This window comes from Bubalus kerabau, chromosome X (genome assembly GCF_029407905.1).
Source record: "Bubalus kerabau isolate K-KA32 ecotype Philippines breed swamp buffalo chromosome X, PCC_UOA_SB_1v2, whole genome shotgun sequence".
In the NCBI taxonomy this organism is placed as follows: domain Eukaryota; kingdom Metazoa; phylum Chordata; class Mammalia; order Artiodactyla; family Bovidae; genus Bubalus; species Bubalus kerabau.
The window spans coordinates 50,056,907-50,069,802 of record NC_073647.1 but is presented as its reverse complement, the minus strand read 5'-3'; the positions used below and the strand labels follow the sequence as shown (position 1 = coordinate 50,069,802).

The 12,896-nt window shown below is 52.5% G+C and overlaps 1 protein-coding gene across 4 annotated transcripts; it reads right to left on the bottom strand.

Moving 5' to 3' along the window:
- Positions 1-7,672: 7,672 nt before the first annotated feature.
- Positions 7,673-12,864, bottom strand: TMEM187 (transmembrane protein 187). Of its 4 annotated transcripts, none has more exons than XM_055562957.1 (2): positions 12,120-12,864; positions 7,673-9,028 (listed from the first exon to the last, which is right to left on the bottom strand). In XM_055562957.1, exon 2 carries the CDS (start codon positions 8,762-8,764, stop codon positions 7,940-7,942), a length of 825 nt encoding a protein of 274 aa, XP_055418932.1. In that variant the 5' UTR covers positions 8,765-9,028; positions 12,120-12,864; the 3' UTR covers positions 7,673-7,939. The 4 variants fall into 4 exon arrangements, with proteins under 4 accessions (XP_055418932.1, XP_055418931.1, XP_055418933.1 ...); XM_055562956.1 differs by having other exon boundaries at positions 7,673-9,024; XM_055562958.1 differs by having other exon boundaries at positions 12,146-12,864.
- Between the last annotated feature and the right edge of the window lie 32 nt (positions 12,865-12,896).

Sequence of the window (12,896 nt, the reverse complement as noted above, 5' to 3'; positions counted from 1 at the left end):
ATCAAAAAGGGTCACAAATCCTGCAACCCTCACCCCAAATGTTGCCTTCTGTTTCCGGGGACCAGAGATGACCATCCTGTTAGGTCTCCTGTTTGGCCCCTGTCTATTTCATCTCTGAGAGGGGCCAACAGTTTCAAACTAAATTGCTGTTATTATAAGAGTGAATGCTGGTTTCAGGCCAAAACTACCTTGAGTTAGATCTGGTAGAGAGAGACTTCTGCTCTGCTAGGCAGGCCTACGCCCATGCACAGCAGGAAGAAGTTACAGAAGAAAGAGACCTCCGCCCCAATTCCCAAGAAGTATCTTGAGTATGAAGTCTCTCAGGGGGGAGTTGTTAGGGGAAGCACACTGATTGAAACTGCCCACGCTGGCCAGGAACCATAGTATCCATTTGCATGAGTTGTTTTATAACAAGAGATCCTGATAAGGAATACGGAACTAATAAGCCACCACCAACCGGAAAAGTTCGGGAAAGGTCGAAAGGAGACACCTGGGTGTCCATCCACTTCCCAGAATCCCTCTCGCTGGCATCCATCTTGGCTGAGTGATGCGTGTGCCACCAGGAAAGACTCTGAATTAGAATGATTGGCCAAAGACCACCCAGAAACTAATCCCATCACCATAAAACCCGAGACTGCGAGCCATGCGGCAGAGCAGTTCTCCTGGGTTCCCTTACCCTACCGCTCTCCACCTGGGTGTCCTCTCCCAATAAAATCTCTTGCTTTGTCAGCACATGTGTCTCCTCGGACAATTCATTTCCGAGTGTTAGACAAGAGCCTAGTTTTGGGCCCTGGAAGGGGGTCCCCCTTCCTGCAACACCTTCAAGGAAAGCCCATAGAAACCTCCCTCTAAGGTGCTAGATGTGTCTATTTCTCCATGGAGTTCTGTCCATTTGTGCTTTATATATTTTGAAACTATTTTAACATATTCCTAAAATGTTGTAGGTTTGTCTGATATTAATATAACTACACCAGCTCCCTCTTGGTTCTTAGGTGCCAAGTAGATCTTGTTTTTCTCCTTCCCTCACATGTGATCTTTCCACAGACATATGTTTTAGGTGAGTGTCTAGTAAACAGCATATGCCTGGAAGTTGTGGTTTGGATGCAGTGTGACAATGTCTATAATCTCTGACAGTCCCACTATCTGAAGTGCTCTCAGAGTTGACATCTGTTGTTTGTTGTGTCGGCCACCACAGAAGCGACCCCCCCCCCTCCGCCCGCACACCCTGTGGGGCTGGCTCAGCTCATTGTGGATGTCACACTCTCAGCTCCCCCACCTGTTTGGGTTGTACACTATGAAGAACAATCTGGAAAGAAAGCCCATCTGAACGGCAAGGACAAAGAGTTGCAAATGATAAACATTTCAGATGGCTGCCGGGCAAGGTCAGGGTGTTCTCCGGAAAAGCTGAGGTGCCCCATGACACAGTATAGCGCTGATTAGAGGGTTTTGAAATTAAGCATGTATGTTCAAACCACAATGAGACCCTGTATCATGCCCACTAGGAGGCTTACAGTCAAAAATTATTGAAAAAAAAAAAAAAGAATCAGTAACAAGTGGTGGTGAGGATGTTGAGAAATCGAAAACCTTGTGCACTGTGGTAGGAATGGTGTGTCCAGTCCTCCAACAATTCAACAGAAAATCAGCCCCTGTCCCAGCACAGCCCTGTGAATGAACTAAACACACTGAAACATACTCATTAACAGTGTGAATTGGGGCATTCTCTAGTGGTCCAGGGGTTAAGACTCCACACTTCCAATGCAGTGGGGGGGGGTCTCAGGTTTGATCCCTGGTCACAGAACTAGGATCCCACAAGCCACATAGCCAAAAAAAAAGTTATCAAAAGTAACACAAAAGAACATGAATTACATGTTATGTCATTCAGATCTGAATTTTTCAATGTATTTTCCAAACGAAATTTGGCTCCCAAGCCATGGTAGCAAGGGCTCCAGTTACAAAGACCAACGTAGCAGCCGAGAGCAGGGCAAGTCTTACCTTGGGCACTTCCTACCTCCTCGGACCTGAAGGTCATTTACCTCCTCTAAACTTACTGTCCTTGACAGTAAGGCCTCCATCCTCCCTGGAATGATATGTGTTTCCTCATCTACAATGCCGCTGAGAGACGCAGCCCCGGGGGGGGCGGGAAGGGTGGGCAGGACACCACCCAGTTCTGTGCAGACACTTTCCTGATCTGCTGGGTTTGTTGGTTTTTTTTTAAGATTTATTTATTATTTTTGGCTGCACTGGGTCTTTGTTGCTGCATGGGCTGTCTCTGATTGCGGTGCAGTGGCTTCTCTTGTTGTGGGGCATAAGCTCTAGAGTGTGTGGGCTCCAGAAGTTTTGGCTCACAGGATTAGTTGCTCCGTGGCATGTGGGATCTTCCCTGACCAAGGATGAAACCTGTGTTCCCTGCATTGCCAGGCAGATTCTGACAATTGGACTTGCTGGGAAGCCTGTGACCTACTTTTATGTGACCTTGTCCAGTGCTCATATGAGAGGTGAAACTGAGGCACAGAAGGCGGACAAAATGTATGCAAGGTGTCCCAGCTCCTGAACTGCAGACAGCAATGTGGATTTTGAAACTGTAATTAAGTACTGATAACATCAAATTTGGGCTTCCCTGGTGGCTCAGCGCTAAGGAATCCACCTGCCAATACAGGAGACCCAGGTTTGATCCCTGGGTTTGGAAGGTCCCCTGGAGAAAGGCAATGGCAACCCACTCCAGTATTCTGGCCTGGGAAATCCTATGGACAGAGGAGTCTGGTGAGCTACAGTCCATGGGGTCGCAAAGACTCGGACACGACCTAGCTACTAAACAACAACAAACATCAAATGTAGCATCTTGACCATTTTTAAGTGTCCAGGTTGGCGGCACTAAGTATGTTCATGTGGGTGTGTGTCCATCCCCAGAACTGCCCATCTTCCCCAATGGAAACTCCGATTAGACTCTAACTCCCCCCACCCCCCGCCCACCCCAGCCTCTGCCCCCTCCCCATCCTCCTCTCTCTGTCTAGGGTCTGACGACTCTAGGCACCTCATACAAGTGGAGTCATACTGTGTCTGTCCTTGTGTCTGGCTTCTCTCACTGACCATCACACCTTGGTCCAGTGGTGGTGTAGCGGCTGTCTTTTGAAGGCTGAATCACACTCCGTTATGGGGCTGGACCACATTCTGTTCATCCAAGTATGCATCGGCGGACACTTGGGTTGTTTTAAATGTTTTAGTTATTGTGAATAAGGCTGCTGTGAACACAGGGAGACAAGTATCGCTTCAAGGCCCCACTTTCCCTTCTGGTGGGGAGATCCCCTTCAAGTAGGATTCCGGGATCCTACGGTAATTGTATGTTTGATTTTTCCGGGCAACTTCAATTTTAAGCCAGGAAAGGCAAGCAAGAAAGCAGTGCAGTTCTAGCTGGCTGCCATCCACGTAGCAGACAGCAACCCTTCTCCCAGCACCATGTGCTGGTGATGCTTGGCACACAGAGACTCTGGCAGGCAGTCATTTCAGCAACCACTGTGGCTGGAGCACAGGCGTGCTGCATGTGGGCAGATCCTCTAGCGACGTGCTCACACGTAGGCAGGGAGTCCCAGAGAGCAGCACCAAAGGAGGAACTCCCCGGCTGGGTACCCAGGAGCCCTGGGGGCAAACGTCCACAGATCGGGTCCTGCAGCCGGTAGGAGATGGCTCTGGACCACGTGGTGAATCTAGAGAAGTTTAGAGCATGTGACAGTGGGCAGTGGGCACGGCTGCTCGTCTCCCTCCACCTCCAGGAAAGGTCTCAGAATGTGCCAGGGAGTGGGTTACACCGAACTCCCGAGGGCGGCTGCCTCTGGGGTAGGAGAGTAGGGTCAGGACCCCGATGTGATCTGTGAGGCTGCACGGGATGGCTGAGATAGTGGCAGCGCAAACCCCATGGAAGATGCCCCAAGTGGAAGATGGGCAGGGCCAAGAAAGAAGAGGCACAAGGAAAACCAGAAGTCAGCGGTTCTGAAGTGCAATGGAGGGCAAGGATCCAAGTGAAAAGCAGGAAATGGAAGAAAATACTAGAAATGCATGAAAATGGTTAGAAGGACCCAGGGCCCCATCGTTCAGCCCAGGCGGCGGCGGGCAGCCTCCAGGTCACTTAGAAGAGAGGCTCGAGGGGCACGTGGACCTGCAAACACCAGGAACCTAAGCCCTGCTGATAAGGGGCTAGTTACATGGCTGTCTGGGGGCTCACTTGGGAACTGGAATTGCCTCATTTCTATTTACCCAAAGATTTCCCGTCATGGAGGCCTTCACAGGCGAGAGGGAAATGCTTACCTGTGGGATGCGGCCAATTTTAAGTGCCAAGAGACAAAACCTCCTTTGTCCTCCAGCCTTTGATGAAACGCGTTTCACGAGGTTTGGGCATTTCCTCTCGGCCATGTATTGTGACTGTGAACGGCTCTGGTCAAGTTCAGTTCGGTGAACTTCCTGTGAACAGTGATGACAGCACTGTTGGTTTCTGAATGTACATTTCAACTATTTTAATTTTTATTCTGAATACTTTTAGAATACATGTTTATAAGGCAAAATATCTGAAGTAGCTATCAGAGATGTTAAGATTTGACAAAGGTATCTGATATGTGCACAAGAACCCCAAAAGCTACAAGGAAAAAGACAGACATATAGAAATCCATGACTAGGGAAAACCTGCAACCACCTTCCTTTAAGATGCCCACAAAAGCAAAAGACAAATGAGAATAAGAAAACATGTATCATCCATATGAAAGGTGAATGACTAATGTAATATAAAACAAGCTTCTGCAAACTTTTGGAAGAAAAAGTCCAAACTGAGGAAAGGATATAAACAACTTATGCAAGAACAAATCCTAACTTTCAATAGAAAGCACAAGCACGAGTTGTGCACAAGTGTGCGTGTGTGTGCGTAGAAGGGCACGAGTTAAAGTCACAGCAAGATCTTGCCTTGCCACCATCAGATTGGCACAAAATGAAAAAGCCTGTGACACCTTGCCTGTGGCTGGGGACCCTGGGAGGCCTCTCTGACCGCCGTCAAAAACAGTGTTTTTGTGGGAAATACAAGTGTCAGTGGGAAAGGCAACCCGGGTGTCCTCTGAGTTGCCCCCTGAGGCTGATTCAGAGGAAGGCAAGCTCCAGGGCACAAATGCAGGAGGTCAGGTGAGGGCAGCCCCCGTAGATGTGGCTGCAGCCATGCCCAGCACCGACTGGGAAAGACAGGTGTGGGGGTGGGGGGGTGAGTCCTATGTCGGGGCCACTACAACCCTGACTGAGCTCTCGGGTGGCTCGTCTTCCCTGCTGTGAGCCTGGATACCTGCGTGATCAGAGTGAAACCGTTACCACTACTTTTGGCGGGGGCAGGAAGGGGCCAGGTGGCCACGCCATAGTCACCACCTCCTGGGAGAGGTGGGGCCGCCCCGTGGATGAGGCTTTGGGCCTGGAGGCTGGCCACCTGCCTTTCTGATGCTCAGTGATGAAATCTGCAGCCCAGTCGAACATCTAAGAGTTTCAGTTTCTGTGAAACGAGGGGGTTGGCACAGATGCTTTCTGAGATCCCACCCAGCTAGGGAACCTCTAAATTGTTAGGCCAAATGCAGGGAGCGGGCCCATCTGCCAACCACTGGCTTCTCTGTTGTCCTCCGGCATCTCAGACAGGGCTGGGGCTGGGCTGGGACCAGCCCAAAAGGCAGGACTCACCAGGGCTGGAGGGGATACAGGAAGCTGCGTGGCTGACGCTGGCCACCCTTTGAGAAACGCTGATCAAATACACGGGCTAGAGAAGGAAGGTTCCAGACCTCTGGCTTTGGTTGGATTGGCTCATGCGGGGTCATCTGATTTGGCAAATGAAGTCAGGACACCCTGTTAAACCTGAATCTGAGATAAGCAATGAACATTTTCATTGCTTATAAGCACGTGTTGTGCGGCACTGGAGACACAGTGGTCCTAAAATACCATTTGTCATCCTGTATTTCACTGGACCATGTTAGGTAGGAGGCCTGCCAGGAGGCAGTGGCTTTGGGCTTCTGGGGGTTTCGGCCCCCCTGAAGTGTCCCTTCCACATGGGTCTCTCCTTTGGGTGGAGTCCGCCCTGCCTAGGGTCTCCCTGCGGTTCCCCACCCACTCCCCCCACCTGCACACAGTGGTGTGTGTAGTTCTCCTGCTCTCACTGTGCCACCTGTTTCCTGTGGGGACCCAGCTTGACACGGGAGTGGAACAACACCCAGAAGGTTCTCAGGGTTATTTATTAAATGGGAATTGGTTAAAAAAAAAAAGAATAAAAATAAAAAAACAACTAAATACGTTTGTGGCTCAAAGGTATGGAATGAATGAGGCTATGCAAAGCCCCGTTCTCAGGGGACTCACACTGTCAAGGAAGGAAACGGCAACTCTGAGAGAGATAGCAGAGCAGAGGGGAGTCAGAGCGCCCTCCCCCACCCCAATCAGACCCTGGTCCTCCCCCGGCCCTCCACCCTCCCACCTCCATCTCTAACCAAGCCATCGGAGAAATCACATGTTCCCCTCTGGCCTCTTCAAGATGTCCTGGCCATTGTGCTCTTGTAGGACATACAGAGCCTTTGAGATAATCGTTGTGGAACAAAGTTGCTTCCTGAGGCAAATGCTGCCCAGCAGGCCCCGCCTCGGGCCCCATTCCTGGGGAGAGGGGCAGAGGTGACGGTTCTCGGCTGGATCCTTCAGGTAATGACTTGGTTGAGACCCACCACCCACTGGGGATGTGCCAGCTGGGACAGAACATCCAGCACCAGGTATCTGGTTTCAAAAGCACCTCGGTAGTCATGGCAATGGTCCACCGGCCAACCCTTGAGGCTCTAGGGACACTCAGGGGACACTGAACAGATGTATGTGGGCTGCCCATCCCAAGGAGCCATTTGGCAGGGACAGGGCATCCTCTCCTCTCCACCCTCACTGGTGTCTTTAAAGACCAGATGCCTTTCAGGTGACAGGGGAATGAAACTGGTGTCTAAGGAACATGTTAACAAGCAGGAGAGACTACAGAGAGAGTTGGTCTCCACAGGGCAAGCCCAAAGCAGAGTCCTCAGCATCTGTCAGGGTCGCCCACCCCTGGATGGGCCTGCTGGTTCAGACATCATCTGCACGAAAAGCGTGCTTCAGGGTTAAAAGAGGCCAACTCCAGGGCCCGTGAACCTGAGATGCCATCAGGGGAATCATGGTTCCTAAAGGCCCCGGGTTTATCCATGGGTGACAGACACTTGACACTTCAGTAACCCTAGCTGCTAAGGACATCTAAGTCATCCCCTGGCTCTGAGGGAAGAGCCACCAAACAACACTCTGTTGAGAACTCAACTTTTGTGTTTCTTGTGGGTGTTCCTTCATCTAGATGCACCCTGCCTTGTTCCACAGAGGATCTGAAGAGGTGTGGCTTCCATGTGACCTGATGTCAGCCTGGCAGTCTCAGATGTCACGGTGAACTAGTGCTCTGGCCTTTGGATTTCCCCATCAGTCTGCTAGGTGTGTGTTTAATATGACTCCGTCTCCCTGAAGCCAGCTACCTCTGGGGACACTCACTGGTAACCCCAGTGCCTTGCCCGGCACACTGGTCAGAAGCTTGCCCTTCCCCCCAGTCGCCCGCCCATGCTTGGAGCCAACATCCCAAAGCAGACAACCATTCTCCAGCCAACTGTGAGTGTGATGGATTTCTTGGGGTCACTTCCCCCAACATTTTATTTTGAAAAGTTTCAAACCACAGAAAAATTACAAGACTAGTACAATGACCCCCACATCCCCGGCCCCTAGATATTTGCTCTAAGCCTTTGCAAGTAAGTTGCAGAAAGTATAACATTTCACAAAATTGAAAGCTCATATTCATAATACTGAAGCCTATAACTTCAAAGGCAGGGACAGTCTTCCGTATCATCACACCAAGGACACTGAGCACTGATGACTCTGGGGAGAGGCCTGGCGGTCATAAGCCCCTTCTTCTCACACTTGAATGCATCTTCTCTGCAGGCGGGCACCTTCGGCAGGTGTGTAAGCTTGTCAGGAACAGGAAGGCAAAGTGGAACTGAAGCACGTCACAGACTTTGGACCAGAAGTGGCCCGTGAGCTGCTGGAAGAGATGCCACTGCGCAAGCTCATGGTCACATAGCTTGAGGACCACAAAGCCCAGGCAGGAGAGCACGCCCAGAGCCAAGTACGTTCCCGAGGAAGCATTGCCGTGGCGCCCCTGGATGCGCAGGGCCTGGCCCACGGCAGCTGCAATGTGCAGGCCCAGTGCCAACTCAAACCCATGCGGGTGCAGCAGGGCCAGGCTGTAACTGCACAGGGAGAGGCCCTCGACAGCCAGGAAGAGCCAGGGCTTCCAGCCCCTGTCCAGGCAGAGGCACCAGGCCACCGGCCATGCGAAGATGGGTAAGGTGAGCCACTGGTCCAGCACAGCAGTGGGCCGTGTCTGCATCCCGATGCGCAGCCACTGAACCGGGCCATAGACCAGGGCCATGCCTGCAAAGACGTCTTTCAGGTAGCGAGCCCTCCACCTCTCTGCAGGGCCTCCTGGGGCACGTGCCTGGCTCCGCAGCCAGTACACCCCCAGGAACACGTAGGCCATGTTAACGAGAGAGTTGAAGGGCATGGCCAGGAAGGCAGGGAGGCTGGTGACCGGGGCTTCCGCATAGTACTCATAGCCCACTTGGACAGAGACATGTTCGAAAATACCAGTGTGGACAGTGGCCACGCAAAGGCAGCTGGCCAGGGCCACGTGGAAGAGGGCCTGCCCCCACTCAGGCTTCATCTGGAACCTTAGGTGTGGCCCCAGGATGGGGAGCTTCACATAGCAGCAGCCTCGGCTATTATTTCAGAATTCGGATAAACGGTTTTTTTTTTTTTTTCTTTTTTGCAAAACACTCCTCAGCCTCCCAGCTGAGCCAGCAGGAAGAAGTCCCCGTGATTTCCGACACAGATGCTGCGACCTTGCCCCAGTGGAGGTAGCGGCTCCGAGGAAGGCAGCGGTTCTGCTGATTGGTTGGCACCAGTGGAGGCCCGTTCTGCCTTCTTCCTTTGTGGTTACAAAAAGAGTGTGGGTAGAAAGAAAACCATCCAAAAAAGCGCCTCCATCTTCCCGATTCTCAGCCTCAGGCTCTACCAAAGTTTTTATCATGACCCTCTCTCCTGACACCTATGCTGTTCTTCTTTCATCCGCGTATTATAAAAAATCCTGCTCCTCGTCTCCGTTCCCCTAGAGCCACTGCATTTAGAGACTTAAATCTTTCCTAGGTCTGTTGTTAAAACTCAGGATATGCTTTCTCACCTCCGTGGTACTACAAATGTGGAGTTTTCCAAGCCAGCCCCAAAGCCCTTTGAACTAAATTCCCAGTTAAATTCGAGACATTAGCTGTGGTCCAGATTCTGGAATCTAAGGCAAGGGAATGGTGGGGCAGGTTGGGTGGGGGGCAGAGAGGAAGGAAGGGCTCGGCTGCTTTGTGGGTGTGAGGCCAGGTGGCAGAGGGAGCCGTCCCCCCAGGCCTGCCAACCTGGGTCACCCCCTCCTCCGCCCTCCCCTGAAGTGCCACACCTTCCAAAATCACCTTCTGTCCTCGGCTCCCAGGAAAACCTTCCATTTCCTGAAGTCACGGAAGCAGACAGATAATTAAAAACAATGTGGACTTTTCATGGATTGTCAACTGTTCCAGGGCCAGCTGTGGTGTGAGTGGGCCTCGTTGCCAAGAAATGTATTAATATTAACAAGAGAAGAGGTTTGGTGCCCTGAAGATGACTCAAAGCCAAGCTGGCAGGCAAGCACACAGGCGTGGGGATGAGAAGAACTGTCTGTGGTCAAACCCCAGCTCCCCCACCTACTAACCGTGTGATTTTGGGCCTTAACCCTTCTGGGCCTCAGTTTGCATACCTGTAGAATGGGGATGTACATCCTAGCAGAGTTGTTGTGTGACCTACATGAGTTCTTAGGTATGCAGACCACTGTTTATTTTTGAGGCCCCTTGTCCCCTCCTGCAGTTTAGGCCCTGAAAGGGCAGGGCCCGGTCTGATCCTGACCCCTCCCTCCCATGCTTAGCAAAGATCTGCTAATTTTGGTTCAAGCACAAAGTTAGCACCTCTCCTCTGTCATCATCCTGTTTGCCATTTCATTGCTCTAACTGGATCCAGGAAGTGGTCAGCTGGGCCTCATGGTGACCCTCTCACTCCCCTCCCTCCTCCGGGGAGCCTGTTGTTAAGGGGAGCAGCATTTCCACGAAGGAACTGAAGCCCTTGTCCTGACCCTCATCTCAGCCCGTGCCAGTGTCGTGCACCTCCCCATTGCAGCCTCTGGTGAAGGAAGAGTCTTTAAGTTGGGGGGCTGTCCCTCCCCCAGGGTTTCCACTTCCAGTCTCGCCACCACTCACGTGGTCTGCACACAGCAGCCCCCAGCAGCCCCCTCGAGGACTGCCCCTGTTTAACACCCTTCAGTGGCTGGTTCTCTGCTCACATGTGATCACGCCCCAGCCTTTTGGCCAGACACCAAAGTGCCATGCTCATGCAGTCCTGTGAGTTCCCAGGCATAGTCTGTCTTCCTGCCCTCCTCTGCCTGGCCTGCTGAAGCCCTCAACTCAGCTATCACTTCCTCTCCAGCACCAGCACTTCCCCACTCAGCTCCCGAGTCTGACGGGGACACCAGCTGAGGCCTCACCTGGTGTCTCCAGGTCCTTCCCTGACCCCACCCAGGGTCTGGCTCCCTGGTGTGAAGAGCCAGGCTTCTGGGGCCCCAGGCCGCCAGTGCTAGCCTGACCCTCCTGTCTACCAGCCAAGCATGGAGAAGAGCTGTGGACAGGCAGTCCGACACTGTCTGCTTGCTAGAGGAGGAGGTCCAGGAAGGGCGTAGAAAGGGACTCCTCTCCGGCCGCTGGGCAGAGGTTGCTCGAGCCCTTGCGCAAGCTGAAAGCGACATGTTAGCAAACTAACTTCCCAAGTCACTAGAAAGGCCAGGGCAGGTCCCTTATGGCCTAAGTCCTAAGCTGCTGTGACCCCTGTGACGTGACTCTTAAAGTTCTTCCCAGTTTCCCCTGCTTGGCACATGAAGGTCTGAGGGCTCACCAGCATCACCCTTTCCCCTGCTCTGGTTCTGGGCTCACTGCGGGGGGAAGTCCTGCAAAACCCGACAATCCCCAGGCTGAGGGGTTAAGATGTGTTCCTTAAACTCTTCTGCTTTCTCAGTCTGTATGCATTTAAGCAAGAGCCACTGTCGCCTATCACAGTGGTGGCTCCTTTAACCTGTATCCCTTATAACAACTGCTTGTTGTGCCCGTGACCACCCTGACAACCACTGTTCCCTTTCTGCAGGTAAGGGGATGCCAGTCTGAAGGCTGTACCATAGGACACCAGCAGGAGAGCTCAATCTGAGCCACCTGGATGCCCAAGGAGCTACCATAGCAATTCTTGAACTCTGAGAACAGAATCCCTGCATGTGGACAAGGCTGCTGGGAACCCGCAGCTCAGCTTCCTTATTTGAGATGGGAAGGACTTGGCCAGAGAGGTGACATGAATGGTCAAGGTCACTTAGGGCAATTGGTGGCACAGAAACACAGGTGAGGGTTCTTGTCCCTTGACTGTGTCACAGGACTCTTTGGCCTCTCCTCAAACAAATGCTTCCAAATCCATAAACTAAAACAGAGAATTAAAACACAAACTTAATATGTTTAAAGATAGTTATTAAAATATTTTTGATAATGTATGATATAGTAATAAATGTGCTTCTCTACTAACATGTTAAATTACAGGATCTATGGGCAGGTTGAATAACTACAGTAATTTCAAATGAGTTATTCTGTAGTAACTTGCAGTTTAGCTAACTTTCAGGATATCTAAAAGAAAAGCTATATAATCTCAAATGATGTCATTTCCCTTGGTGACACAATCACCAGGTTAACCCTCCGTGCTTTGTTACCTACACTTTAGTTGCAGGAAAGGCCAAATTTTGGCTAGAGGCTGATGAATGTAAAGATCAAATAAAAATGAGAGAAACTGGAAAAACCATCTGTTGTCATTCCAAGATCCCGGAGAGCAGCGCATTGCAGCCTGCACCGTCTGGGAGTGAGCTTGGAGCAGCGACCAGACGGGCTCCTGCAAGATTTGGAACATCAAAATGATGTACCCACCTCTCAAGATTGTGGTGAGAACTTACAGTATTGGCGCGAAAAGGCCAGCGATCACCATCCGGGTATTTTGCCTGTCTTGCTTTGCTGGGGGAAATTCAAATCTTGAAAAAGGGCGGACCCTAAAGGCGGTAGTGCGCCTGCGCGAGGGGCGGGGCCCAGGTCTCTGGGAAGAAGGCGGGGCGGGGTGACGCGAGGTGACGCGGGGCGACACGGACCTCTCCCGCGCCCGCCCGCTGGCCTGAAACACCGCCAGCCTGGCCGCCCGCCCGGCGGGCAAAGGGGCAGGGGCCGGCCCGGCCCGCGGCAGCCCAGCTAGTTTCCTTGGGGTGCCGAAGGGGTCTCGGCGGCGTCCTCACCTGGGGGCGGGGCGTTAGGCCTGGGAGCCTGGGAGGGCTCCACCCCCGGCGTCGCGCGCCAGGCCGCGTTATCGCTCACGCTCGCCCCGCCCCCGGCTCCCCCGTGGCGGGCTTCGGGCTGCTTCCCCGGAGCCAGCTACGTGTGCGGAGAGGGAAAATGTCCGCTCCCCGATCCGAAGCCTGATTTTAGTGTCTCCCGTCAGCCACTCTCTGCAACCTGTGCCCTGTCCCCACTGCTAGTTAAAACGATTCCTCTGGCGAGTGTCCCTTCAGCGACCTGGGGGGCAGTTCCAAAGGGGGCGGGGCCAACCGCGTCTGAGGCATCCTCATCCGGGCATTCCCCAGATGCCGCAGCCGCCATCTTTGTTTTGTGCTGAAAGTCGCTATTGACGCCCGCGGACGGCCGGGCGAGGGGAAGTGG

What these genes read in the sequence shown, in the direction of transcription:
- TMEM187 (XM_055562957.1), bottom strand. Translation starts at nt 8,764, where the DNA reads ATGAAGCCTGAGTGGGGGCAGGCCCTCTTCCACGTGGCCCTGGCCAGC.